Here is a 27,968-nt window from a genome sequence, read left to right on the forward strand (position 1 = left end):
TACAAGTATTTGAAAGTCAGTTTTTAAAAGCTCCATTCACCCTAATACTTTCTGCCCAGTTGCAGATTTTTCTATTAAGTTTCCTCCTGAGGAGACTTCAGGAAGAACAGGAAAGTTCTGAGCATTTATGAACACAGATATCTACCAGTTACTTGGGATTTAAAGGCTGACAGGTACAGACAGATCTAAGTTGTTCTGACCATACTCAAAACTGGCCAGCTCTAGTCTGGAATGATACAGAAATTAACATACCAGCAGAGATCAACTCTCACCATTGCCAGGACAGATGTGCAAAGGCAACTGCAGTAAACTGTAAAGAAAAATGCTAGTGTATGTACCCAGTTCTTTTGCACTAATTCAGTAAACTATCGCTCATTCTTCTGAATTTTTAATTGCCTATGTCAATCTACAGTGTGCCACCAATGCAAAAGAATGGTATATATGGAGGTGTTAGAATAAAAGCAGTCACTCCAGATTTCCTGTAACCAACAGCATAAGCATCTTAAAAATTCCTGCTCCACGCAAGTAGATGTAGCTGCTTTTCCTCTTAAAAAAATACATACATAAAGTAGTCCAAGAGAATTAAACACAATTCAGGATAAATTAGAAGGCATGAATGCAAACAGCCACTGCTGTTCTCATATTGCACAAAACTTTCAGAGTCTGTATCTTCATTTTACAAATACGTAATTCTTAAAACAGAATCTTTTTTTGTATCTGCAAAGAAAGAATCCTACAGAATTATCCTAATAACCTTTCTGTAGTCTCAAAAAGTCATACCAAATTGAATGCTCCGATTCCAAGTTTTACTCCTCCTTCAAACTGGTAATAAGTTTCATTTTTGCTTTTGTTCCCCTGAGTCATCTGTAGCACCTGGTGACATTCCCTTTTGATGCAGAAACAAAAAAGGAGGGAAGAGGAAACATGATTTAAAATTGTATGAAGTATAATCATTATGACTACTGTAAATATTTTTTATTATTATTTTGGAGGCATTAAATACAACTGCAACTGATTATAACAACATTGAAAGCAAGTGTTTTCTAATGGCTTACTTGTATATTTGGTAACTTGTCCTAATTTTGAGGCCACCTTTGATAAAGTTGATCATATTTTCATCCTGGAAGAAAAATATTTAATTGAACAAGGATGTGCATTGAGCCATTATATATAACACATACACAAATTATCTTCCAGCTTCATTTAAATTTAGTTATAACTTAACATTAGAAATATTAACAGTGCTCTTCAGTTAGTAGACTCATGACACTGACATTAACACTTGTTTTAAGTTGTCAGGGAAACAACTCTCTAATGCATGTTACAAATTCAAAAACTTAAAAGGGGGAGTGAAAAAAAAAAAAGTCAAATACTTTTAACAGGATTTCCAGTGCATTTAAATGAAACAAGAAAGCTCTCTACCAGATGGTGCTGTAGGAACCTTTTAGAAAGTTTTGAAATACTGATTCTCACACATAAGCAAGCTCAGAAGCTGGCAGCAGACAAACAAATGAAACCCTGAATAGATGAATTCTCATTGCTGATCTACAATAACTTCCTGTTAATGAATTATCCAGCATATGTGCTTACTAGCTCACTAGCTTACCCCTACAAAAATCAAAGTAAAGTCACAATGTCATGAAAAATAAACTCCTGAAAAGCAATGTGGTTAACAGTTCAACAGGGCAGAAGTTTTTTCTCTTTGAATTCACACAGAAGTTGAATGTGTAGGCATTTCAGAAATGCACACTTATATAGGCAGGGACAGAATATATGGTGTGGAAAATGAAAAAAAAAAAAAAAGAAAACACCTTCAAAACCATCAACAAAAGGAATTTCTGGCTTCCATGAAAGGGTCACCATTTCAAAAGACCTCAACTGTTTTGCTTGAAAGACAAGAGTTCTAGTGCAAGCATTATTGCTATTTCTTTCAAATGGTTACACTATTGTCATCATCCTCAGATGAATCAAGGTCAGCCAATGAATCAAGGATGAGAATGAAGGTGCATGAGAGCAATCAGCAGAGCAGGGTATTATAGTCAACAGCAATAGATCTCTGACACAATGAATAGTGCAGTGTTGCTTTAGAGAATACCCCTAGGGTGGGGTTTTTTTTCCATTTTAGACAGTCCTATGCTCACCTCCTTCAACAGCTGTTTAAAAATTCTCTTAATGTGTAAAAAAAATAAAATAGAAAATCACCCATAAAACAAAAAAGAGGGTTTCTTCCATTTGGTTAGTAAAGGAGAAAGTGAATTATAAGGAAGCCTGGCATTACATTAGTAGCATTTCCTGACACCTCTGGCCAAAGTCTTGTATTAAGTGGCTTACGATGCTTTGCCAAATTAACTTCTAAGTACCTGATCTTAATATCTTTGTGCCCCACTTCTTCCTCATAATTTGTATCTGAAGAGTTTATCTAAAATATGTTAATCAAATATTTGTAAAACACTCACATATGAAAAAAGTATAACCAAAAACTGTTTTCACGAATCAAGCTGAAAATCAAATTTGAAAACACTGTAGCATGAAGTCCCTGAACCACAAGCTAAACAAGAAGCACCAGGCAGCATTAACCAGCAGATCTTTCTGTGACCTGAATTATTATCTCAGCAGTGTTAATGTATGCTCATTTTATAATCATTCATTACTGTATTGTTCCTGACACCATGTCAAAAGCGCATGGAGAATTATACTGAAGATGAGTGTGCATCAGCTGAAGTCTTGTTAGTTGGGAAATATTCTATCCTTTTCATGTGAAAAAAAAAAAGACTGGCACTTTCAAATAAGCCATTTTTAAACATCTTTTTAAACATGTGCTAGATATTGTCAGATGGGACACAAGTCATTTAAACATCTGTATATGATTGCAATAAACCTTAAGTTTTTGGTTCCTGGGCATCAATAACATCTTTGGTTGTTCATATAAACAAAGAGAGGATTCTGCCTGATATCTCAGCATTTACCATATTTTTAATCAATGCCATAAAGTAACCTTCATTCCCTAGGAAAGGGCTTGTTTTTAAACTCTGCATGTATTGCGGGAACGATATTTTACAATTACTAACATCTTTCCAATTAAACTGCTACATAGATGAAATAAACAATCTATTTTACCTGCACAAAGATGAGACCTGCTTTTTGTAGTAAACATTCAGCATAGCAGATTTCAGCATGCATTTCCTCTATGTAAGAAAGAAAAGTTATTTACTGTCAGCAACGTTATGTCAATATTCTCTTTCTGGGGTCAATGGAACAAACAAAATGCAAATAAGATTTGGCTCCTGCTCTGATAACTGCTGAATAATAGCTGTAACACTCATATTTTCCCAATAGAAGTCCTCTATTTCTCTTCTAAAGACAAAACCTTTGATCTTGCCAGAGCACAACTCAGCCTAGGGCAAAAGCTGCTTGTCATTCTGGTGGATGATTTCCCTTAATTTCCATTGAACTCAAGTTTAAATATCAGTCTACAGTAGCTAGGTCTTCCAAAACTCCCATGACTTAGAAAAAACTTTTACAGATGAATGGTAACACTCACTGTGGCTCAGGCTTTTCCTCAGTCCAGTAACACATTATTAACAAGTTTTCATCAACTCATGCTCAACAGACTGAACGCCCTGGGCAGACTTTCCGTCCCCATGCAGTACTCAAGTACATCTGACTTACACAAAACATGAATTACTCTGCACCCATGCTGCAATACCAGCCACATGCACAAGGCTGCTGTATGTACAGTGCACATGTGGTGAGTTTGATGTGTCCAGAATTTAAAAAGATTCTTTTGTGTCAGGTTAGGGGAGGAAAAAAAAAGCATACTTGATTCTGCCTGAATCAGAAACACGAGATCAGTATTTTCAGAGCCAGGAACAATGTACTGATATCATTTCCCAAAACACCTTAAGGCAAAACAGACAAGTACAAAACTTGTTAACATATTCAGGTTCCGATGCAACTAATGATAAGGACATACTCCACAGCATCAATGATTCTTAAACTCTTGGGAACTGTCTTAAGGAAAAATCATGAAAATCTCTCTTCAGTCCTACAATGAGTGAGAAAGGCATTCCTTAATTCATGCATGGTCAAAGACAAAAAAATTTGGCTGAATCCCCCATTTTGAGCAGCTTTTCATTCAAATTAAAAAAAAAAAAACAAACAAAAAAACCAACAACCAAACAACACCATAAAGATCATCGCTTTGCTTGTTTTTTTACTGTAGGACACTACTCAGGTTACAGAGTTAAGCATATTCATACACACTGGCAAGGTGTTTTGGAGCTTTTTTCACGTTGTTATTTTAATTGTATTATAAACCACTTACCTTCACTCAACTGATCTACTGACTGTTTAGAAACTAGACTGGACAAGGATTCCACCACAGTGCTTCTTTTTCTGAATCTAAATCAGTTGTACATGAAAAAAAAGAAACCCACAGAGCATGAGTGACATTTCAACACAAACTTGAACTCAGTTATTTATAATTCTTAACTATTTCCTACCAGAATTTATAGCCATTCTTAATAAAGTGAAGATTTGTCAATAGCTGCAATTTTCTGAGCAGTCTAATCACAGCCACTTGTACTGGTCTCTGCTCAGAAGCCTATCAAACTTTATTCACGTTCCAAGTACGCATTTAATTTATTTTAAGTGTACAACAACTTCCACCTCACTTCCACCAACCAGCTAGAGAGGTCTCTCTGACCCTGGGCAAGCCACTTATGAACTGGACTTCAAAGCCTTACAGAATCATTGAATAGACAGGGTTATGAATCACTTTTTCTCCATTTCTTATATTTGCTGTTGGAATTAGAATGAAAAATTAAAAGGAGCTGTTTTCAGCATAATAAAAACACACATACTTCCGTATTTTATGCCAGTTATTACACCAAAACATATTTGACTTTCAACATATTTTACTTTCAACAGATCTCAACTCTCCATGTTAGAAGTTGCTAGTTTATTTTAGCAAGGCATTCCAAAACCGAATTCATTACTGTTTACACAAATGATCCAGCTTTATGAAGAAGCTAAAGAAAAAATTTTTCATTCAGAAAAGGAATGTACTGTGTAAACCAGGAAGTCATTCATTATAAATACTGAGTATTAACTTATCATTTGTTTACACTATTCTACTAATAGTCTGTTAAGGCACATGTAGTTCTGGCAATTTGTCACCTGGGAGTGTTTGATAACCTTTATCTTGCATTTTTATGAGTTTTGTGACAGACTAGACCAGAGCATAGAAATTCGTATCCTGCAGAGATGGAGGCCCTTATTGAAACCATCTGAAGTACAAAAGAGGGATCTAATTTTTAGACATACCAAACAATATAGATCAGATGGCACACCTGAAAAAGGGGTAGAAACTGCTGACCTTTTTTTTTCTTCAGATAGTATCTGATAATTTTGTCCCATCTCCTTTTCTTTTATTTGTCATTGCTAATGAAGTGATATTAAATGTCAAAACTAACAACATTTGGAGGTAGTTACTTTGGAGGCTATTTATGATAAGTTATGGCCTAATGAGAATGATGACAAATCAGTACAGTAGAATAAAACACTCATTTATGATTTTGTCAGAGGTTTGTTAAACACTTTAGTGTTCACAATGCATTTCCTAAGTTGCTTATTTTTTAAAATGAAAAAAAAAACCAAATGTTCTTGAAATCAAATTCTGTTTTCTAGTCTATTTCACTTGTTGTTCCAGATGGTTCTTGATGGCAGTAACAGCCTTTTAATTTTAAAGTAAACTGAACACATCTGTAGCATTAATGAAAAAATCGCTTTGGTTTTAGAAGAAACCTCAGTCTGAGCTTAATCCTATTAGACTATTTGGTCTACCTTTGAGAACAACTTTAAAAGAAGGGGGAAAAAAAGATGAAAGGGAAGATTTATAATACAGAGCTTTTGAATTGTTCAACTGTTGTGGTTTAAGCCCATGACAAACTCAGTCACACACAGACGGAGATCAAGCAGTTTAACCACGTAGTGTCATCTTACATGTAGGTCTACATAGCCAATAAACCACTTAACTACCTTTTAGAGGCTATAAGTACCTTGACCCAACAAGTCTGCGGTTTCCACATATCCTTACCATGAATAACTGGATAGTGAGACCTACTCCACCTTTCCAAATTCAGATCATTATCACACCAACAACAGCCTGCTCTGAAAGCGTACTGATAGCTGGGATATCTTATAAGGAACAATTAGTGGATTAAGTACCTCGCAGATGTTCATTGCTTGGGCTTACCTTTGGCAGGTTTGCAAAGCTTCCTTCATTGCAGAAATTCCCATTTGTATATCCTGCTGTTCAAAGGTCATAGCAGCTTGCATAACTAAAATAGTGCTGTACCCAAGGGCATGGTACATACTATCTTTCGACCTAGGGCAAACATATAAATCTTGTGCATTTAAACAAAACTTAATATTAGAATACAAAATCAAACACTGAGACATTTGCATTCATTTGTGAAAAGACAGAAGAATAAAGCACAGAAGTAATGGATATGAGAACATAATACCATCTCCACTAGGTGCTACATGTCTGCCTCCATAGGATACTGCTGCAGCAAGTTCTAAAGAATATCCAAACTGGGTTACATAAATATTTGCACTTATATACCATTTATAATGCATTAGTGTATCTATTTAACTTAGCTAATTAAACCTTGACACAAATATTCATTCCTCTGCTTTCACTTAACAGAAGGACAATTGTCCTTCTAACATTACTACTTTATCCAAAGACAAAAATCTGCATTTATGTCATAGAAATGTCAGTATACACACACTCAGTCCTGCACAAAAGGCTACACTGAACCATCCTTGCTTTCACAATGTAATTACACAACTAAAAATTATTGGAAAGTGGTTATGGAAGGTCATATACTTGAACCTACCAGCTGCATGGGAACTATTGCCAATGTCATGTCAGGTGAACTCAGGTTTTGTGCAACCAAGTGTCAAGAAAATGAAGACTGCCTAGCCCTCTGGCAGCCCCTCTGGTACTGTACTACGTTTTCCTAATGTCCGATTTGAGCTTCCTAAACCTCAACTTACAGTGACTGCCTCTTGTACCACTACCTGGCAGTACACAGAAGGATGTATCTTTACCCTGTTTTACTAACACAAGCTCCAGATCCCTCTCACTGACACATCACAACATCAAACACATCTCTGAGAGACAGACAGGAGAACAGTGAACAGGATGCAGATTCCAGTCCTATTGCCTCACCATGGAGTCACAAGTATGCTAGGTTTATCCTAGCAATGTTGCATTATTTAGTTCCTACATCTGCCCTCTTCTCAAATTAGCAAAGGCAACAGAGGAATAGGCAGAATTAGTCAAAAGATCAAAAGGTAGGCTTTAAGGTTAAACACTACTGTGACTCAAATGTATTGTAATAAACAGAACAATTCAGTGCTTCATTAACAGGTTTTGTGATGGCCTTAAGGAGGAACTAGCACACAGCTAAAACCTAAAGATACAAAGAATTGCTTTTGGACAAAATGGAATAAATGAAAACTACTATCTTCAGTCAGACAGCATACTTTTCACTATCTGCTTACAGACTTCAGCAAATAACAGGACCTCACCATGGCCGAAGTATTTCCAGGGCTTCAGAGAACTTATTGTTTAGAAATAAGTTCAGTGCCATTGAACATTCTTCCAGAGCACATTTGATATCCATCTTGGATGCCCTAAAAAAAAAATTCTTAATTTAGTCAAACTGTAAATAGAAACACAAAATCTAGAAGATTTTCCCCCTTATGTAACACAGGTCTTTTATAGCCATTTTATTGCTCATTTTTAAAAATCTAACTTTACGAAAACAAGTCATTTGCTTAACACTTTATCCATGCTACACAGGTGTGCCCTCTTTGCTAATCTAAATGATGTTTATGGTTTTGTCCTCCTTTCTTTATCAGTCAATACGCAATGGAGTAATTCTTACTGCTATATGTAACACAAACACTCGAAAATTATCCCTTGTACAAGCTCTCAATTCTCTGTATTAATACAAATGCAGTTTCAAGCTCTGTTTTCAAATCTAAATCTCAAGAAAGACGGCAAAATAATTTTGTCCAAGAAACCAGCAAACAGACCTCACACTGCAAGCAACTACGCCAAAAACAGTCCTGCCAGAAGCCTGCAGCTATGCCAAAAGCTTTCATTCTTCCTAATTCAGTTCAAGTAAAATCACTTGCACTTGCTTAAGAGGAAGTCACATAACAAAACCACTATCTATGTCAGTTTTGCCTGAAAGATTTCAGAGCACTCACAAATTGCTTCATAAGCAGAACTGGTGACAAACAGGACATACATGATATTGACAAAAAGCTAGAAGCTATATAGCCTTCACCATGCACAGGTGGATCTGGAAAAGATAATCTGTCTGTATCTTTAAAACAACAGATTTAGGCTCTACAATGGGCTTTATCCAACTAAGGTTAAGCAGTTGTAAGCAACAGATCACCTTAATGAGACAATTATTAAGTGCTGACCAAAACACTAGAACCCTGAAGGCAGAATTTAATAAGAGAAACGAGAGTGCAGCTGCTCTAAATCTGACAGTAACACACACACAAGAAACAAACAATGAAAAAGAGGGATGTGAAAATGTAACCAGACAGAGTTTTATAGACTCATCAACTTCCCACACCCTCCTACTCTCTCCATTACCCCAAATCTTGAAAAACATTGTTTCTGGTTTTTGCATCGTCTGGAGGAGAAAACTGGGGTAAAGGCTAGATGACATCCCAAACCCCTTTTCAGCTTTATTTTCTGCTAATTTTTAGTGTCAGAACTTGAAAAATTCACCTTCTGTAAAAAAAAATAAAATATTAAAAAATCCTCTAACTCAGTACTTCGAAACTACTGGGTATTTATTAATACATAATATATATATATATGTGTATAGTTATTGAATATACCAAAGGGCAAATCCCACCCTTCATAATGAAGTAGTTAATAGCTCAACAGTTGAAATCAGACAGTTTTACAATCAGACTGTTACAACAATTTTAAATATTTTCATTTTCTCCCACACTGGGATTCAACTTTATTATTACATATGCAATTTTAAGATCTGTGCAATTTTACCTAGCAAAAACCTACAGTTCTCAAAAACTGAAATATTCTCAGCTCTGTTTTAAGTGTTCCTATTAGCCACTTGCTAAGCTTTCAAGTCCTTCAACTGCACACACTCCAGGAACTCTCAATGCAACCTACACCCCTGATCTCCAGCTGTCCAATGGAAGCACCACTGTCACACCAGCAGAGAAGGGGCACCATGGTGATCCACTCAATCAGAACAAGTCTCATCAGCAACACGACAGCCTCTTTCACCATGTGCACATGGTTCCTGCCAGCCCATCACATCCCGAGTTTTATCCAAATACCTAGTCCTAGGTGAGTGCCTGGGGAATGATCACTGCAACACAGCCCATGTTTGCCCCACTGTAAAGGGTACAGCTACAGACACAAAGTCTTTATTGGCATGTACTGGTTTGTACTGTACAGCTACTGAAGAGCTGATTATTACATTTGTGCTCTCCTCAATGCTGGCCTATGTCACTGACATACTGCCCTGTTGCCACTATCAGTTTATGTTCTCTCACTTAAATACCCTTAAGATAGGTATCTAAAATGCTTTTTCTTAAAAGTATTTCAGGGAAGTTACTGTACAGCAAGTTTACTTTAGGTCTATGTATAAATACACAAGCCCCAATAACAAAAGTCTTTCAGATAAAGCAATAGCAATATTCCTTCCTGGAAAACAAACCTACAGACCAAGAAAGGCACACAGAAGAAATCCAGAATATTTTTATCTCCTCATATCACAATTTCACACCTATACTTAGTTCTGGGGGAAAAAAAACACAGACCAAACCAAAACACACACACACATACACACACACAAAGTAAAAAGAAAAAAACACCACCAAACAACCCAAAACAACACAAAACCAATACCAACCTACCAAGGTCAGCTGCAAGCTCATTTTGTATTTTACATGTCTTTGCTTCTAAATCCAGAAATCAAATTAACCTGAGGCACTTAGTTTAGGTATCTGCCAAAGCCTCAGCTTTGGCACCTCTTCATACTCCAAAAGTTCTTTCCAGAGCCTGGATTGAAAGAACCATATGCTCTAGAATATGAAGCATCCTGCTCATTCAGCAAAAGAATGGATTTAGCACTTCTCACTGAATCTGATCAGCACGTTAAAGGTTTCTCTTTAACAACTATCACCAGAAAATAAGTACACTTAAGATCCTACATTTCCTATTTAGTAAAGCAGAATTAAAACATTTATCAAATTAAAGAATGAAGAAATCAATTGCACTGTAGTGCACTTAAACTCTTGAGCATGTAAATAAATCTGTCCAAATTAAAATATTTAGACAAAAGTAGATAAATGCATTCATTTGCATGTCCTCTTCAAATATTTTAAACAGAATGCCCTCCAAAGAACAGTGCTAAGGAATAAAAAAACTACAGTTCTGTAAAATGCTCAGCTTTATTACTTAATTCCATGAATACCATATGCTAACAAGTAATTTCTAAATAACTGATTTTTTTCCTAGATTTAGAGACTGTTTTGGTTTTTTACCTGGCATACAACAGGCAAGGACCCAAGTTAGTCCCTCAGTAATATGCTATCACCACCATTGTGTGTTCCCATGCTTCTATATCCTCCTTTCACATTTGCTTCTTAGGAAATCAAGTTTCACTCAATTCATGCCAGTTTAAATTACACATTCCATTTGCTCTGTCTTTCCCACTATGAAAAATGGCTAGGTGTTCAAAAAAAATTCTCAAGAAAGGAAAAGAGGGAGGAGGGGTGTATCCTTTTTCAAAACCAAATTTGCAGTGATTGTCTTAAAAAAACAATCCAGTAATAAAAGCTGAGATCTACTAGATGGCAAGAATTAGTTTTTACTCTCATACTTGTGCACCACAACTATTTGTGACTAGCATTGAAAAAGTGCCCTGTTCCCTGTGTCTTCCAATACAAATTCTAGTTACTGTATTACCAGGGGAAAGGTGGAGCTGGTGAGTCTTTGAAATTGCAGAGGACAGATGGACCTTCTTGTCCCTCCCAGACCATGTGCTAACTGAGGTAGGCCAAAAACTTCGTAGACTATAAGAACAGAAAAATCCAACACAAGGCGATGACCTCCTACACATAATATGGAGGACCTGCTACACATAATATGGAGGACCTGCTACACATAATATGGTCATCTGAAGTAAGAGAGGGAAGAGAACAGTGAGCAAGGTATGTGTGATCACACAGTACATTAAAGAATCTGAGGGAAGATGGATCATTTGTGACAGCAGGTAATTTAACAAGTGATCACTACTTTATTCACTTAGTTGTAAAATATTCGGATTCAGCCTAAAAAGAGTAAGAAAGTTTTCTACTTTCACTTTATATAAAAAGTTACAGCAAATAAACAGTATCACTGCACCCCACCACTACACGTTTCCTGAATCACAGAATCCCAAGGGTTGGAAGGGACCTCAAAAGATCATCCAGTCCAACCCCCCTGCAAGAGCAGGGTAACCTAGAGTACATCACACAGGAACTTGTCCAGGCAGGCCTTGAATATCTCCAACGTAGGAGACTCCACAACACCCCTGAGCAACCTGTTCCAGTGCTCTGTCACTCTTACAGTAAAGAAGTTCTTCCTGATGTTAATGTGGAACCTCCTATGCTCCAGTTTACACCCACTGTCCCTTATCCTGTCACTGGATATCACTGAAAAAACCCTAGCTCCATCATCATGACACCCACCCTTTACATACTTGTAAACACTGATGAGGTCACCCCTCAGTCTCCTCTCCTCCAAGCTAAAGAGACCCAGCTCCCTCAGCCTCTCCTCATAAGGGAGGTGTTCCACTCCCTTCATCATCTTTGTGGCTCTGCGCTGGACTCTTTCAAGCAATTCCCTGTCCTTCTTGAACTGAGGGGCCCAGAACTGGACACAATATTCCAGATGCGGCCTCACCAAGCCAGAGTAGAGGGGGAGGAGAACCTCTCTTGCCCTACTAACCACACCCTTTCTAATGCACCCTAGGATGCCATTTGCCTTCTTGGCCACAAGGGCACATTGCTGGCTCATGGTCATCCTCCTCTCCACCAGGACCCCCAGGTCCCTTTCCCCTTCACTCCTTTCCAGCAGGTCAACCCCCAACCTGTACTGGTACATGGGGTTGTTCTTCCCCACATGCAAGACTCTACACTTGCTCTTGTTGAATTTCATCAAGTTTCTCCCTGCCCAACTCTCCAGCCTGTCCAGGTCTGGCTGAATGGCAACACAGCCTTCTGGTGTGTCAGCCACTCCTCCCAGTTTGGTGTCATCAGCGAACTTGCTGAGGGTACACTCAGTTCCCTCATCCAGGTCGTTGATGAAGATATAAAACAGCACTGGTCCCAGCACCGACACCTGAGGGACTCCACTAGTCACAGACCTCCAGCTAGATTCTGTGCCATTGACCACAACTCTCTGCCTTCTTCCTTTCAACCAGTTCTTGATCCACCTCACTACCTGATCATCAAGCCCACACTTCCTTAGCTTATCTATGAGAATGCTGTGGCAGACAGGATCAAATGCCTTTCTGAAATCAAGAAAAACCACATCTACCGCTCTACCATCATCCCTCCACCTAGTCACTTCCTCATAGAAGGCTGTAAGGTTGGTCAAACATGACTTCCCCTTCATAAAACCATGTTGGCTGTTCTTAATAACCCCCTCATCCTTGATATGCCTAGAGATGGAGTCAAGAATAAGTTGTTCCATCACCTTTCCAGGGACGGAGGTAAGGCTGACCCGTCTATAATTAGCCGGGTCCTCCTTCTTGCCTTTCTTATAGACTGGTGTGACATTTGCCATCTTCCAGTCCTCAGGCACCTCTCCCGTTTCCCATGATTTACCAAAGATGATGGAGAGTGGCCCAGCAATGACCTCCGCCAGCTCCCTCAGCACCCGTGGGTGCATTCCATCTGGACCCATTGATTTATAGATGTCCAGATTGCATAGCTGATCCCTAACCCAATCCTCATCTTCCAAAGCAAACTCCTCCTTTGTCCTGACTCCTTCTGGGGCTACAGGAATCTGGGGCCCCTGGGGAGAGTCTGCAGGAGTAAAGACAGAGGCAAAGAAAGCATTCAGCACTTCTGCCTTCTTTGTAGCCTCTGTTTCCAGGGCACCCACCTCGTTCAACAGTGGGCCTATATTGCCTCTTGTGTTAGTTTTATTTGTTATGTATTTGAAGAAGCCCTTTCTATTCCTTAATCCAACTTGCAAGATTAATTTCCAAGGAGGCCTTAGCTGTCCTAATTGCCTCCCTACATCCTCTAACAACTGTCCTATATTCCTCCCAAGTGGCCAGCCCCTCTTTCCATAATCCACAGATTCTCCTTTTCCACTTGAGTTTGCCCAGCAGCTCCTTGTTTAACCACGCTGGTCTCCTAGATCCCTTACTTGATTTCCTACCCATTGGGATGCTCTGACCCTGAGCTTGGAAGAAGTGGTCCTTGAATGCTGACCAACTATCATGAGCCCCTTTACCACCTAGTACCCTTTCCCATGAGACTTCCCTTAGCAGTTGATTGAAGAGGCCAAAGTTAGCCCTTCGGAAATCCAGAACTGTGGCCTTGCTAGGTATTCTGTTCCTCCCACACAGGATCCTAAACTCCACCATCTCATGGTCACTGCAGCCAAGGCTGTCACTGACCATCACCACTTCAACCAAACCCTCCTTGTTGGTGAGTACTAAATCTAGCAGCACTCCTCTCCTAGTTGGTTTGTCCACCATTTGCATTAAGAAGTTATCATCAATGCACTGGGAGAACCTCCTAGACTGTGAATGATTGGCTGTGTGAGTCTTCCAGCAAATATCAGGGTAGTTAAAATCCCCCACGAGGACTAAGGCATGTAGTTGCAAGGCTACTTCCAGTTGCCTGTAGAAAGCCTCATCAACTCCTTCGTCCTGATCAGGAGGTCTACAACAGACCCCCACAACTGTATCACCCGTAACAGTCTGTCCCTTAATTCGTACCCAAATGCACAGATCAAAATATAAGGTCAATGTCCTACCTCCACTGCTTCACCATGCCTCATCTTAGTGAGAAGAAATACATTTTCTGTATTGGTATGCTGTAAATCTGCACACTTCTGACCTTCCACTTAGCAACTGCTAGATTTTCATTTGGAAAAAAAATACAATCTTTATTTTGTGTAACATAGCCATGGACACAATGTCTTTTTAGCTGTGATCAAAGAGGATCATTAGCCATCAGGATCCCAAATGCCATCATACCACCAACTCTGCCAACACCAGGGTATGCATCAGTATTTGTAAAATGATTCCATAAATGAGGTTCCTCAAACAACATAGCCCTGGCATCCCATCAGAACTACCTTTCCCTATTAAATGGGTAAGCAGCAGATTTCTCAAGCAAGTTGCAGTCATTTTCCTTTCTTGTGTTACAGACCAGCTCCTGTGCTTCTGTCTTTATGTGTAACCAGAGCCTTCAGAGAATGCAAACAATATTCCAGTTACTCTTACATCCGCAAGCCTATGAAATTATTCTGCCACTTCAGATATAAAACTTGGGAAGCCAGTTTTCTCAGACTCTTATTTTTAAGAACTGAATCATATGCTCTACTAAAGAGTCTCACTCCTTTTTAATTACTCTTCACACGTATTTCTACTGTTTTCCTTCATCCTGTAGCGAATGAACATAACCAGAAGGAATCATTCCAACTCAGATTCAAAACTTGCTACCAGAACAGTAAGAAGAAAAGAGTGTACTGTCTCAGAAGCAACTTGGCTATCTTCACTGGCAAACAAGGAATACTTCTACGCAGAGGCTCAGAGAAGCCCATTTCCTCCTCTCACCAAAACACGGCAAACCAATTTCTACAGCAAGTTAACAGACTGATAACAGTTCAGTGAGCAATACTGATTCACACTCTCTTTCTGACTCATGTTCTTCTCCTTCTGTCTTAGTCTTATGTTGGCAATCTCATTTTTTCCCTTAGTTCCACATACAGTTTCCTAGAACTGGCAGAAACTTAACACATTTTATCACCTCAGATGAGCATATGCTTTCATTTATCCTGGAGTAGACTAAATTTCTACTTCAGTGAAATTACTACAGATTTTACACCCAGTGAATTCAGTTAACTTCTAAAAAAAGGAAAAAAAGAGAAGGAAGAAGTGCTATACTGGGTGTTAAACAAAGACAATAATGTCACATTTCAAGGAGAATAAAACACCACTTTGTAACTCTCTAGGTACTTAAAGTAAGGATATCTTTTCCCAACACACAGCTTTTTCTTTTTTTTTATGTTACCTTCTCAGTAGCATTTCAAACATCTTTTATGAAAAAGAATAAATGTTCTGAATTCCAGCAACAGTTTATGTTATACTGAGCTACTCACAAAACCATTCCAATAAAATGGGAGTATACTGTCCCTACTTGGAGCTGCAATAGAAACGAAGAGTAAGAATACTGACTTGAAAACACTAAGATGTATTGGAATATTCACTTTTAACATGACAATCCTTTGTACACAAAGCAAGAGCACTAGCAATGTCCAAACAGTTTACAGCTTATTAAGTCACTTTCCTTTTTTTCCCTATAGGTTAATTAAAAAAGGGAGCACAACTACTAGACCAAAACAAATGAAAAAATCACTGCTCTAGTATTTAAAGGGAAAGTTATTTTAAGACATAACAAGTTAGGCAATAACACCTATCTGTTCACAGTATAGCTTAGTGTAACAGCATGCCTGAGAAGCAGCTATATACTTAAAATTATACCTAAAATAAAGTATAAACTTGGTACATGCTGCTGTCTTTGTATCTGCAGGATATTTAGTCATCTTTTAATATAATCACCCTTGATGCAGTGATCTACCAACTCTTGAAAGGGGATTTAGGAGCTAAAAAACAGGAGAACTGTAGAAAAGGTTACCTTGAATCTAACTGCATTTTCTACATTTTACACCACATATTTAGAACAGAGTTGCACATTGCTTTATTAACATTAGCTGGACTTGAATGTGCAAGCAGTACTTTCCATGAATACGTATTGCAGAATTTGGTTCCTGAACTTCTAAAAGCATATATTGGCTTTTTTACAACATAGCCAAAATAATCAGCGTTATCTGATAAATAACATCTAATTCCCAGCATCTTGGTCTTGTACAGCTACTGTTCTTGCTAACAAAAGTTTTACTGTGCTATAGTTACTAAAAATATTTGAAGTTTTTAGTGGGAGCAAAACAAACCTTGGGTGGGGGGAAGGGGGAGAGGGTGGAATGACCACTAAAACATGAAACTAGCAGTAATAATTTAGTTTTAGGATATGCAATTACACACATCTGATAAATAAAACGAATGAAAGTAAGTTATTCTAATATTTCAGGGGTATACAAGACAGCATGGTATTTGGATGGTACAGGTCAAGAAAACAAGATGCATTATATATCTAAGAGAATACTTGTCCAGGAAATAAATACTTCAGCAAACAACTGACGCTTAATACTTATGGAAGCTTCATCTGAAGAAGAATCTTTTAGAGGCATTTGTTTGATTAAACTCAAATGAAAACCATTCAGGGTGTCAAACACAGTATCAACAGGCAAGGCAGCAAGAAAGTACCATGTATGTAGCAGCACTCTATTTGAGTAACATATGTGCAGGTATCTGCTGGTGTACTTACTAGCAAGTTAATGATGATCAAAGAGCATTAAAATGTATTATTCTCAGGCAGTTCTTGTCCTCTGCAGGAAGATGGCAAGTCAAATAGTCCTAATATACTGTCAAAATCTGACTATCACTGTCACTATTTAGTATGTTTCCATACTTTCCGAATTAGATCTTTTCCCTTATAGCAATGAGTATCTTTAATTAAAAAGCTCAATATTAAACTGTTTATGTTCTACCATGCCAAAAGAGTAGCTATTTTTAAATGCTTCTTACATAGCCAGGATATGACTTCTTAATGATAAACAGCAGCTGATCCTCACCAGAATATACTCCATAGCTCCATTTGCTTGGCTAGGAGGTTCGGGGTATTTTTAAATGCTGATCTACTTTAAGTGTATTGATGCAGTGCATTCTCAAAGAACAGTGGTAATTCTGATGCTTTTTGATGATGGGATCCTGCTTCCCCTCCCTCCATACTGTGCAGGCACACCATGCTTCTTCCACATACGTGGTACTAAGCTCTGTGCCAGTGAGTACTGCCATGCATGCTTTGCACAAAATAAACTCAAGCCTTCAACAGAGTCTGCTGGGGCTAGAATCCACTGTCTCCCAGAAACACTATCTCCCAGCCAAGACCAAAAGCTGTCAACTACAATATCAACAGTCATGGTTTACAGCTCACAGAGATATCATTAAATCATCACTTCATGTTCACATCTTTCATGGCTTTACATTCCAAAATGTACTCAAGGTCCCCTTGGCCGTTCTTACTATTCAGGAAAGATCCAAAACATTTAGAAACTGCCACCACCATATCGTCAAACACTTGTTAAACTAAAATGGCCCAGACGCTTTGTGCTATTGTAGTACAAAAACTTTTCGTCCCTGGCACTCTTCTTTTTGCTGTTTTTAATTTTGAACTATGCCTCAGATTAGCAGCATGTCACTAGAACAAGAACACTTCCATTCTTACTTCTGCCATACCCAAAAGTCGTATTTTAAGAATGATGAAATTGGTAATGAATAGGTTCTAAGCTATGTATCTCTACCAATAATTGTTTTCAATAATTGAAACAGAAGTAAAATAGAATATTCCATCAGAAATAAAATAACTGAAAATAATAACAACCCTACCCCAAAAAAAGTTATGAACAGTACAATTGCTCACCACTTACTGACCGATACCCACCCCATCCCCAAGCAGGAATTGGTGGCTCCTGGCCAACACCCCCCAGTTTATATACTGGGCATGACCTGTGGTGGTATGGAATACCCCTTTGGTTAGTTTCGGTCAGGGGTCCTGTCTCTGCTTCCTCCTGGCTTCTTGTGCCCCTCCTCATTGGCAGAGCATGAGAGACTGAAAAGTCCTTGATCATGGTAGAGGGCTACTGAGCAACAACTGGTATGTTAATAGTATTGTTCTCAGACTAAAGCCAAACCACACCACTGCACCAGCTACTGGGAAGAACATTAACTCTATCCCAGCTGAAATCAGAATAGGTGTCAGACTTTCACAGTAAATGTTAAGCAGAAAAAGCAGAACTAATGTCCCTGTCCATGGATAACAGATAAGAAACACTTCTACCTCATCTCTTTACAGAAACATCGCTGTACTATGATATTTAGTACCTACCTAATGTTCCTCAAAACAGACAGCGGTTTCCTGTCTCTGTGAAATGTTTGCAGGATGGCTCATCTCCTTATGAACTCTTTGGAATGTAGGTGTCCTTGAAAAAATCTATTATAGGACTGTATTTGGTCTTTTTTTTTTCATATGTACAGCCAGCACCTACAGAGATTTGCATTTCCTGTCAGAAATTCACATTAAAAGTAACATATGTATGTGTATCCACTGCATCTGAGCAAGCATACATGAAACTCAACTATCAGTTCTGCTATCTGGAAATACCTTAAAATACCTTTCCTCATATTTTGAAAGCACAGTACTCTTCACCATTAAGTTAGCCATCTGAGAAGAAAAGTCTTTTTCAACTTAACACTCCCATCCATCACTCATGTATGAGCCAATGGTAATGCGTCACTCTGCTGCTAAGTGACGTGCCAAAATACACTTTGGATCATTTCCTAAGAGAGAATGTTATTTGCTATCACTTTTATTGATCATTTGCATAGATTCCAAGTTGCAATCTCATCAGATAAATTATGAGATACTAGGTAGGACTACTACCTACCTACCCAGAGCAGCAGGTGGCACCACTCCTCATGACAAATAGAATGACAGAATAGTTAGGGTTGGAAAGGACATTAAGATCATCAAGTTCCACCCCCTCTGCCATAGGAAGGGACACCTCACACTAAACCATGTCAGCAAAGGCTTCATCCAACCTGGTCTTGAACACTGCCAGGGATGGAGCATTCACAACATCCAGGAGCAAACTCTTCTGGTGCCTCACCACCTCCACAGTAAAGAATTTCTTCCTTATATCCAATCTAAACTTCCCCTGTTTAAGTTTCAACCCGTTACCCCTTGTCCTGTCACTACAGTCCCTAGTGAAGAGTCCCTCCCAGCATCCCTGTAGGCCCCCTTCAGATACTAGAAGGCTGCTAGGAGGTCTCCATGCAGCCTTCTCTTCTCCAGGCTGAACAACCCCAACTTTCTCAGCCTGTCTTCATGTGGGAGGTGCTCCAGTCCCCTGATCATCCTCGTGGCCCTCCTCTCCACTTGTTCCAACAGTTCCATGTCCTTTTTATGTTGAGGACACCAGAACTGCACACTATACTGCAAGTGAGGTCTCACAAGAGCAGAGTAGAGGGGCAGAATCACCTCCTTCGACCTGCTGCTCACGCTCCTTTTGATGCAGCCCAGGATACGTTTGGCTTTCTGAGCTGTAAGCGCACACTGCAGCCGGCTCATGTTCAGTTTTCCATCGACCAACATCCCTAAGTCTTTCTAAGCAGTGTTGCTCTGAATCTCTTCTCTACCAACAATGCTTTGACATGAAGCTAACACTAACTTATTGCTAAATCCTACCCAAAATATTCCATTAAGTCTACATTTTATGCTCAGGATAGTTCAGTGAAGAGTGGCTGGAGGCTTACAAAGTCCTTATTACAATTCACAGACTTCCATACAGTGAACATTAGGAAACATTCATAAAAGGAAAGAGAGCAGCTTTATGTTGGATTTTCTTCTTTTTACAAGAGACTACTTCTAAAAGTCACAAGTATGGGTCTTCTCTTTGGCTTGTGTTTATTTAAAATAGATATAAGCAGAGATACACCACTTCCAAGAACTATTTCTGAAAGTAGGTTTGAATCTAAGAAACCCTCCTGAAAGCATAGCATGTATTACTCTCTTTGAGGACTACTGACCTGAGTAAGAAACTGCACACACCCTTCACGCCAACACTATGCTAGTGCTGGCATATGCCTTTCAGTATCTTGTTGGCTATGTACAGGACCCAGGCTCTGAAAAAACAAGGTGCATGAAACAAGCCTCCATGAGGCTCAATTTCCTTCTATCTGTACACATGCTATGCATCCTTCCCATCTGGAGAACAATTCATAAAGGTGGAAATAAATCAAGCAACCTTTCTCACACTTAGATGTTTCTTGCCACAAACAGATCAAAGGATGTTAAAAATTTTAATGCTAACACGGCCACAGTATTTTTAAATGGCTAATAACTTCCAGTTTACAAACCGAAAGGATCTCTGACCCAATGTGTTAGTTTAGAAAAAATCAAGAAAAGATGTAAGACCACATGAACAAAAGTTTCTTCTATCGTAAACAAAACTTTCTGCAAACTCACCATTTCATCTAAAACTCAGACTTCAACACCACTTATATTCACACAACAGAAAAACCTTAACCCATAGGTCTGAAAGTTTTAAATTATTTCCAACTTAGATAAATCAGTTCCTATCCTAGGCTACTAGAACTAATCTAGAAAGTCTATAATAAACACAGCTATGTGATCAGTATAGCAAACATGAGCTTTTTTACCCATACAGTAAACCCACTAGTTACAGTTTACCTCCATTCCAAATTATGCATTCACAGAAACATAGAATCATTTACATTGGAATACTCATCACTTTTTATGAGAAGCATGAATAAAACTGTAGTTTACATATTCAGTGGAAATGTTATCACCTTATGGAAAGCACTGAAAATAACATCATGCTGATGCAAGACTTTATTCCCTTGAAGGCATAGTGTCTTCACTGTTTCAGAACTTCGCCAACACATACTCTAGTCTGTGTGCTAAACATTCGTTTAAGGAAACCCAACTGGCAGCAAAACTATCCAGTAATGTGCTAGCCAAATTTGCAAACAGGCAGAAAGAGTCAAAAAACTCACTATGTTACTATCTGTTCAACAAGAGGCCATTTTTTTAAAACAAGCAACCAAAAAAGGATCAACAAACCTACTGGAAAACATGTAACAGACACACCCACCAACAACAGTCATTTAACTTAAATGGTATTAGTTTACACAGCCTGGTATTTTGGCAAAACCATTAGGGTAACATGCATTTTCATTTTTTCCTCTGGAGGGATCTTCTTGCACATTGTATTTAAAATCACCTTCTATAGCAGACACACGGAAACAGTGTTGTTCTTACCTAAGCCCTTCCTGGGTATTAGCTTTCACTTCAAGCTTGGAGACATCTATCCGCCCACATAACTGGTAACAGCAGAGAATGGAAACACCACTCTATGAAGCAATTCAAACCGATGAGGTTGCACCTTCCTACTCAGTGCTACCCAACCATGAGATAGTAGCATTTAACCAGCTATTTGTAAACCTGTATCAGAGAAACAGTGGATTGTGATCGCTATACCAAAGGATCTGCCTATACTATCCTTTGCATGATCAAGCAATCTCACCACTGGGCATTTTGGATTTGGTGGGGTTTTTTTGGTTTCTGGGTTTTGTGTGTTGCTGGTTAAGAGTTCTTGTTTGTTTGTGCTTGCTTGGGATTTTTTTTTTCCCACTAAATTCTTTCTTCTCCCTCAATTTACAGCTGTGACAGAAAAGCTGATGCAGAGCAAAAAGAAGAAACAGTAGCTGATATTACACATTTGTAAAGACAAAATATCAAAAATTGTATTTTTCAAAAGGAATGGCTGTAAGAAAAGGAGTTGAAGCTCTGAGCAAAACAGAGACAGTAACAAGGGAAGATGTAACTGAGGGAAAAAAGAGGCAGTTGCCACTATGAAAATCAACAATTACTAAAATTATTTACATGAAAGTGAACTAATAATGACTTTACAGTTTTTAGTTCTACCATAGCATTGTCATAAAAAGTTCAAACTGACAGCTTTTCATAGACTACTCCAATTTCAATAAGAGAACATTTTAATTGGCCAATTGTTATACCTTACCAGACACATACTCTCATGAGAAAGCAGACAGAAGGCAGATAAAGCTCTGCTCCTCATAGAACAGAAGCTGTAGTGGCAGGGAGCTGCTGGCATGTTAGGAGGGGTGTTTGCCCTCTCTTTGACAAAAACAAATTCTAATTTTAGCTTTTATAAACTTCACAGATACATTTTTAGCTAAAGGAGAAAACTGTTTTATTTTAGTAATTACTGATAACAGCAGTGAAAACATTTGTAATACCATCTTTTGAATGAAATGCATTGAAACAGCCTCAGACACACTAAAAACTTTAAATACAAACAAAAACTCCTTGAAAGTCTCATCTGAGCTTAAACTTTCAGTTCTTGGAACACCACCTGTGAGGAGACCAATAGGTTCCTTTGTCTTACATTATGCATGTGAATCTTACTTGGTACCTCAAATTTTGGGGGCATGCACGGGACTCTTTGGTCTAACCTGAAAGCAGCCCAGCACCTATAGCGCTGCTTCATAAGAATATATCAATGGAATACGAGAAAGCAATCAAAAGGTTTTCCTTCCGAACATTTGCTTTATGTCCACCACTAAGGAGGCAGGGAAAGCCGATAAGCAACTTATTGCAAGTCAGGTGAGGAGAAACATCAGTAGGTTTATCTGATGCCAAGTTCTTTAAGCCCAACAGTGAACTGCACTGCACATGCACAACAAGCAAGATGCAAATTTTCCATTAATCGGCCATACTGTGGGAGCAACACACATCATAACCACCTAGGTTACTATTTATCCACCTGAATATGCTCAATACAGTTTATCTGATCACCAAAATTATTGTGAAATTATCCTATTCAAGCATATCAAGCTACCACAGCATGAATTTGACGCAGCACTGCAAAATATACATAATCATAACAGTCAGTAAAACAATCAGATCACAGGTATTTAGAAGTGATCACAGAGGGTAAAGAACAAACCAAGCAGTGTCAGTCTGCAGGTAATAGAAAAATCTTCTTTACATTGTTCTGCTTTACATTAATGGAAATGCACAGGACTACAAAAAGTTAGTATCAGATTTATTAACAGAACTCTGTGGTTCAACAGTATTTTTAGACCTACGGTTTAACATAAGATCTTTTTGAGTAAATGGAGAATTTACTATGTTTAACTACTCCTTATAAGGCTACTAGTTTATACAAATTAATCTAAATAAGGTCAATACACGCAATACTGCGCAAAAAAAAATGAGCACCTGAATATGCCAGAGAGCAATACTGCCAAAACTTAATATACAATATGGATATATAGATAAATAGAGGTTCACAACACCATCACCAAACACACAACAAAAACCAACAAACATTTCATATATTAACATTTCCCTTAGAAAGTAGGTCTAAATGTTGGCAAGAACACAGGTTGCAGAAGATCCTCCTGAAAAAGCTAGCATATATAAATAATAATGATGGCTGACTGATATTTTTACACAAAATGTGTAAAAATTCCACGTACCTTGCTATGGAAAAAAACAAGAAATAAATCATGCAGCAAGCAGGACATCAGATCAGGCCAGATGTTTATGGGACTAACACTGCGTCACAAAAACACTGGCTTAGATCCAGAGAGACAATTAGGACAGTGTGATCCTAGTAAGACACTCTTCCTAAACTTCAAATCAATTTACTGTAATTTATTTCACAGTGAACTTATGGCTAGAATGGAGACCTTAAAATACTAAAATCTCTAAAAGCAGAGTGTATTGGAATTAACATGTAGTACTTAGAAATCACCAAACTGCATCATATGAAATAAATTACTTATGTCCATAATTATGTAAGCTCAAAGGGTTAAATCAGCACAGCTATCAAAAGAAGACATACCCTATAAATGGAGAAAAAAATCCTCCAAGTTTAATACTGCCCTTAAATTACCACATTTTAAAGAACGGCATCCCAAAATACACACCTTGCGGTGTTCTACATCCTACAGCATCCGAGCTGATTAAGCGCTGACATCAGCAGAAAAGCTTCTGCTCTCTAAAAGCACTGTTCACCACTGCAAAGTGCAGAGGAAAAACATTTATTTAATAAACCCATTGTGAATACATAATTTTTCCCTCCTCTTCAAAGAAATCGTTCTAAAAAAAGAAACTACTGTAGTTTAAGTGTTCAACATACCTGCCAAAGTAAATTTTCACAGATAAAAATCCATAAATCTGACTACCACAACACTGATGATTTCAGGGACAGGCAGACAGAGATAATATACTTACAGGATTAATTCAGCTAACTTCAGGTATGTAAAAACAGTCCTTATGCAAATATAAGTCCTGCTTCTTTCACTCTATTCTTTTTCCACTGCACACGCATTAAAAAAAACCCACAAAAACAACAAAAAAACCCACAGAAGGAAAGCATAAAGAGAGAACTGATTCTGTTCTATTTCTCAATATCCATGAGGTTTCATTAACCAGCTATCAAGCAAAAAGAATAGAAGGACAAAAGTTCATGAGCCAGCAGCTGGCATCAGAGGCACTCTCCATAGCCGAATTCAAAAGAAATGTCAGAGTGGCAGCAGCTACAGTCAGTGCTGGAAGCTGATGCCTCTGCAGGAAGAGGATGCTGGGAGATTTTCCCAGTCTGTGCTGCAGCCCAACTCTAATCCATCACTCCTCACTGCAAGGAGAAAATGGAGACATGAGTAATGCAAAGTGATCTATATTTAAAGGAAAAAAAGGGAATTACCTCAGGATTTCCTGAGTATGTACTTACATGTATATAATAAGAAAAGATGCTACAAGTAAAGTCAGACAAAAAAGGTATCCTAATGCAACTGCAGTGAAAATAGATCAAACATACAAGAGTTGGTAGCAAACAGCACTGAAGAAAACTATCTCATCTTTAATTTTCATTATTTGACAGTACTCAAACAAATCACTATTTTTTTATTGACCCTTTGACATTTTTTCCCCAGAAATCCAAATTTTAAGGTAGAGTCCCACAACCAAAATAAATGAATAGCACAGAGAGGCAGGAAATAAACAGTTATCTTCATGAGTATCATGAAGATAAGCAGGAGAAAGTAGGAGTCAGGATCAAAACAATTACAACAGAGCTTCATCCCCTTGCTCTAATCTCTCCAGATGATATGGGAAAGCTCAGCAGCAGAAAAATAAACTGTCCTCCACCATTACCTTTGAAAACTATTCTCTAAAGTTGTACCACCTGGGCTAATAGTACCTATTCCCAGCTATGCTTCCTGTCTTGAACTGAGATTTACTCACAAAAATGCCTCAAAGAAACACAAATGCCTTTAAAACACAATGCAGGTAACTACAGATTTGCATTTACCCCTTTCAGATGGGTGCTAAGTAATAAAAGCAGTAATACTTCAATCTATTTAAATGATGGACTTTTGAAAATACTAGTAAGTACACAACACACTAGGAAAGAGTTGCACAATATTTACTAAAATACCTGAGGAAAAAAAGGGCTATGATCAGGTAAAATAGGCTCTGCAGGACAGAGATGGGCAGCTGTAACTTACAGAGAGCAACCTTAAAATAAGGATGCTTCTACCTCTTACCTGAAACTGTTCCTGATATTCTTAAAGGAGTTCAGAGCCATCAGAGTTCTCCACTACATGATTTGGAAGCAACACTTAAGTGTATTGTCACTTATTATATTAACATTATTTGGGGCAGGAGACTCAAAGTGTCAGGTGGAATTTCACATTTGAAAACAACAGGAGTTTTGTGCAATATTAACACAACTTAAAAGTTTCTATTCAAATACAAACACGTAGAAAAATGTTACACCAGAGGCAAAAGGTGTAGCTTGCAGTAAGTATGAAAGAGTTAGCAATTATATAATTATTGCTCACTTGAACCTCCTCAAACAATTTATAATCCAAGTTATAATCCCAGAACTGTTTGGGGTACAGAAGGATTACATCTGGCTGCTGTCACACTATTGCTGCTCCAAAGCTTGAGACTGACAATATGAAGTAGCTATTCTGTCATATTTATGTAGCTATAAAAGTACTACTTAATAGATATAAAAATAACCTTTACTGGACTTTTTTTTCCCTTGACTTTGAAGACCAAACATAAGAAAACAAAACTTTGATCATTTAAATTGTCATAGCCGTTTCTCGCCATTTTAAGACAATGTCAGAATCCAAGTTCAAACTTATGTAAACAAGCAGTGCTCTGAAAAGTTTTTGGCACGCTGAATTCAAATTCGAATTTAGGACTACTTCCTTAAATGTTCCATTTCATTCACTGACAAAACACATACATATGCAGGTATAACTGAAATCTTAACTACACTTCTGAGATTACACGGATAACCTGCTCTAACTTCTTTAAACACTTCTGGCCCTTAATCTATCACCCCAGTAATACCACACAGAGCTGCTTTGGTAGGATCAAGGATTAACAGTATCCAGCTTTGGGCAGGAAAAAAAGAATGCAAAAAAAGAATGATAATATAACAATGACATATGCCTCTTTCTGCTGATACTGATAAAGAAAATCCTAAGAATTCAGTTATTCATCAAAATCACCTGCCTGCTTTTCTACAGAATTCTAGCTTCCATCTTCTCAACATTTAATTTTTTTTAAACATGTTTAAATAAGATCTCACCATCTTTTCAATGATGCCATAATTCTATGTCTGGTATCAGAAATTTCTATGCAAACAGCGCAACATGAAGACTACCTCTGCATATGAACTGTTTGTAGCATCAGATAAACTACTGTTTCTTCCTGAAGACAACTACAAAGCATCTCCTATAGACAGAGGCAGCTACCACAATACAGTATTATTACTGTATTTACTGTAATTACTCTAAATGTTCTTTTTCATTTGTAGAAGCTTCTGATAATGGGGGATAAATGAAAACACCATCTTGCCTTTACCTCAAGAAAAAGATTGCATTGCAGGCAGTACCTTGGAAAAGCATAATAACCTGATGATAATTTATTCCCGTCACATACAGATGACATTTTTAGGAACAGTATGTAAAACAAAATGGGAGAAAATCCAAATACAATTAACGTTTCATACAAGTTCATAACAAAATGAGAACTTTGAAGGAAAAAAAAATAGAGAAATCAAAATAGCAGTGACAAAGTCTGTACATGCTAGGCAAATTATGATGACAGTTAAAAATTGTTGAGAAACTGTTGAGAATTCAAACTTCTTTTAATCATCTTCTTGTAAAACCAAATAAGAGATAATTTACAAAATTGTATTCTAGCAACAGAAAACATGGATCTCTGCATTATACAGACAAAAAATTCTGAATGATTTGGTGAAAAAATAAGGTGGCAGAAATATATAGAGAAAAAAAGCCACAGAAGTTGAGATTTATTCAGTAAGATCAACATTTAAGTTCATAGTTATTTCACAGTAAGATTCTGATGAAGCATTTTTTCTTCAGCACTGATGAAGAACTAAAGAACACAAATCTGTTCTGCCAACGTATGTTTTCAAACCTATAGATGCTTGGTAGGTAATAGCCTAGCCTTACCTCGTGAAACAAACTTGCCCAAAACTCAAAGCAAACAGATGCTCCAGTGAAAACATGGGGAAATATTTGGTTAAAAGTAGGTTTCCATCAGAACTTCTTGGCAGATGTTTCAGTTTCCAGAACAGAAAGAACATTTGTCTCCAAATACTCAGTTCCTTTTACAACAGAATATGCAAATCTTAACCGGTTTTGAGTTAACACAACCATGTAACGGCAAATTTACTTTCACGTATAATCATAGAATGAATACATCAAAAGTCATCACCAAGCCAGTACTTTGAAAACTTAGTAACCCTCTGTCACTGAAAACACTAGGTGAAATGGTGCCTTTGCTTTAAGTAAAATGGCAGGCAATCTATTGTAATAGTCTTTGGC

At 37.9% G+C, this 27,968-nt stretch overlaps 1 protein-coding gene across 1 annotated transcript in view; it reads right to left on the reverse strand.

The window, feature by feature from the left end:
- The window catches only part of TTC39B (tetratricopeptide repeat domain 39B), a 73,732-nt gene that overhangs the window by 19,444 nt on the left and 26,320 nt on the right, over window positions 1–27,968 (reverse strand). The window contains exons 3-8 of the mRNA XM_034072631.1: window positions 7,603–7,707; window positions 6,257–6,388; window positions 4,325–4,401; window positions 3,118–3,185; window positions 1,056–1,120; window positions 781–886 (exon numbers count right to left, since the gene is read on the reverse strand). Of these exons, the coding sequence (XP_033928522.1) occupies window positions 781–886; window positions 1,056–1,120; window positions 3,118–3,185; window positions 4,325–4,401; window positions 6,257–6,388; window positions 7,603–7,707 (553 nt within the window). The remainder of the gene's footprint in view (window positions 1–780; window positions 887–1,055; window positions 1,121–3,117; window positions 3,186–4,324; window positions 4,402–6,256; window positions 6,389–7,602; window positions 7,708–27,968) is intronic.

The sequence above is a fragment of the Melopsittacus undulatus genome, chromosome Z (genome assembly GCF_012275295.1).
Source record: "Melopsittacus undulatus isolate bMelUnd1 chromosome Z, bMelUnd1.mat.Z, whole genome shotgun sequence".
NCBI classification, from domain to species: domain Eukaryota; kingdom Metazoa; phylum Chordata; class Aves; order Psittaciformes; family Psittaculidae; genus Melopsittacus; species Melopsittacus undulatus.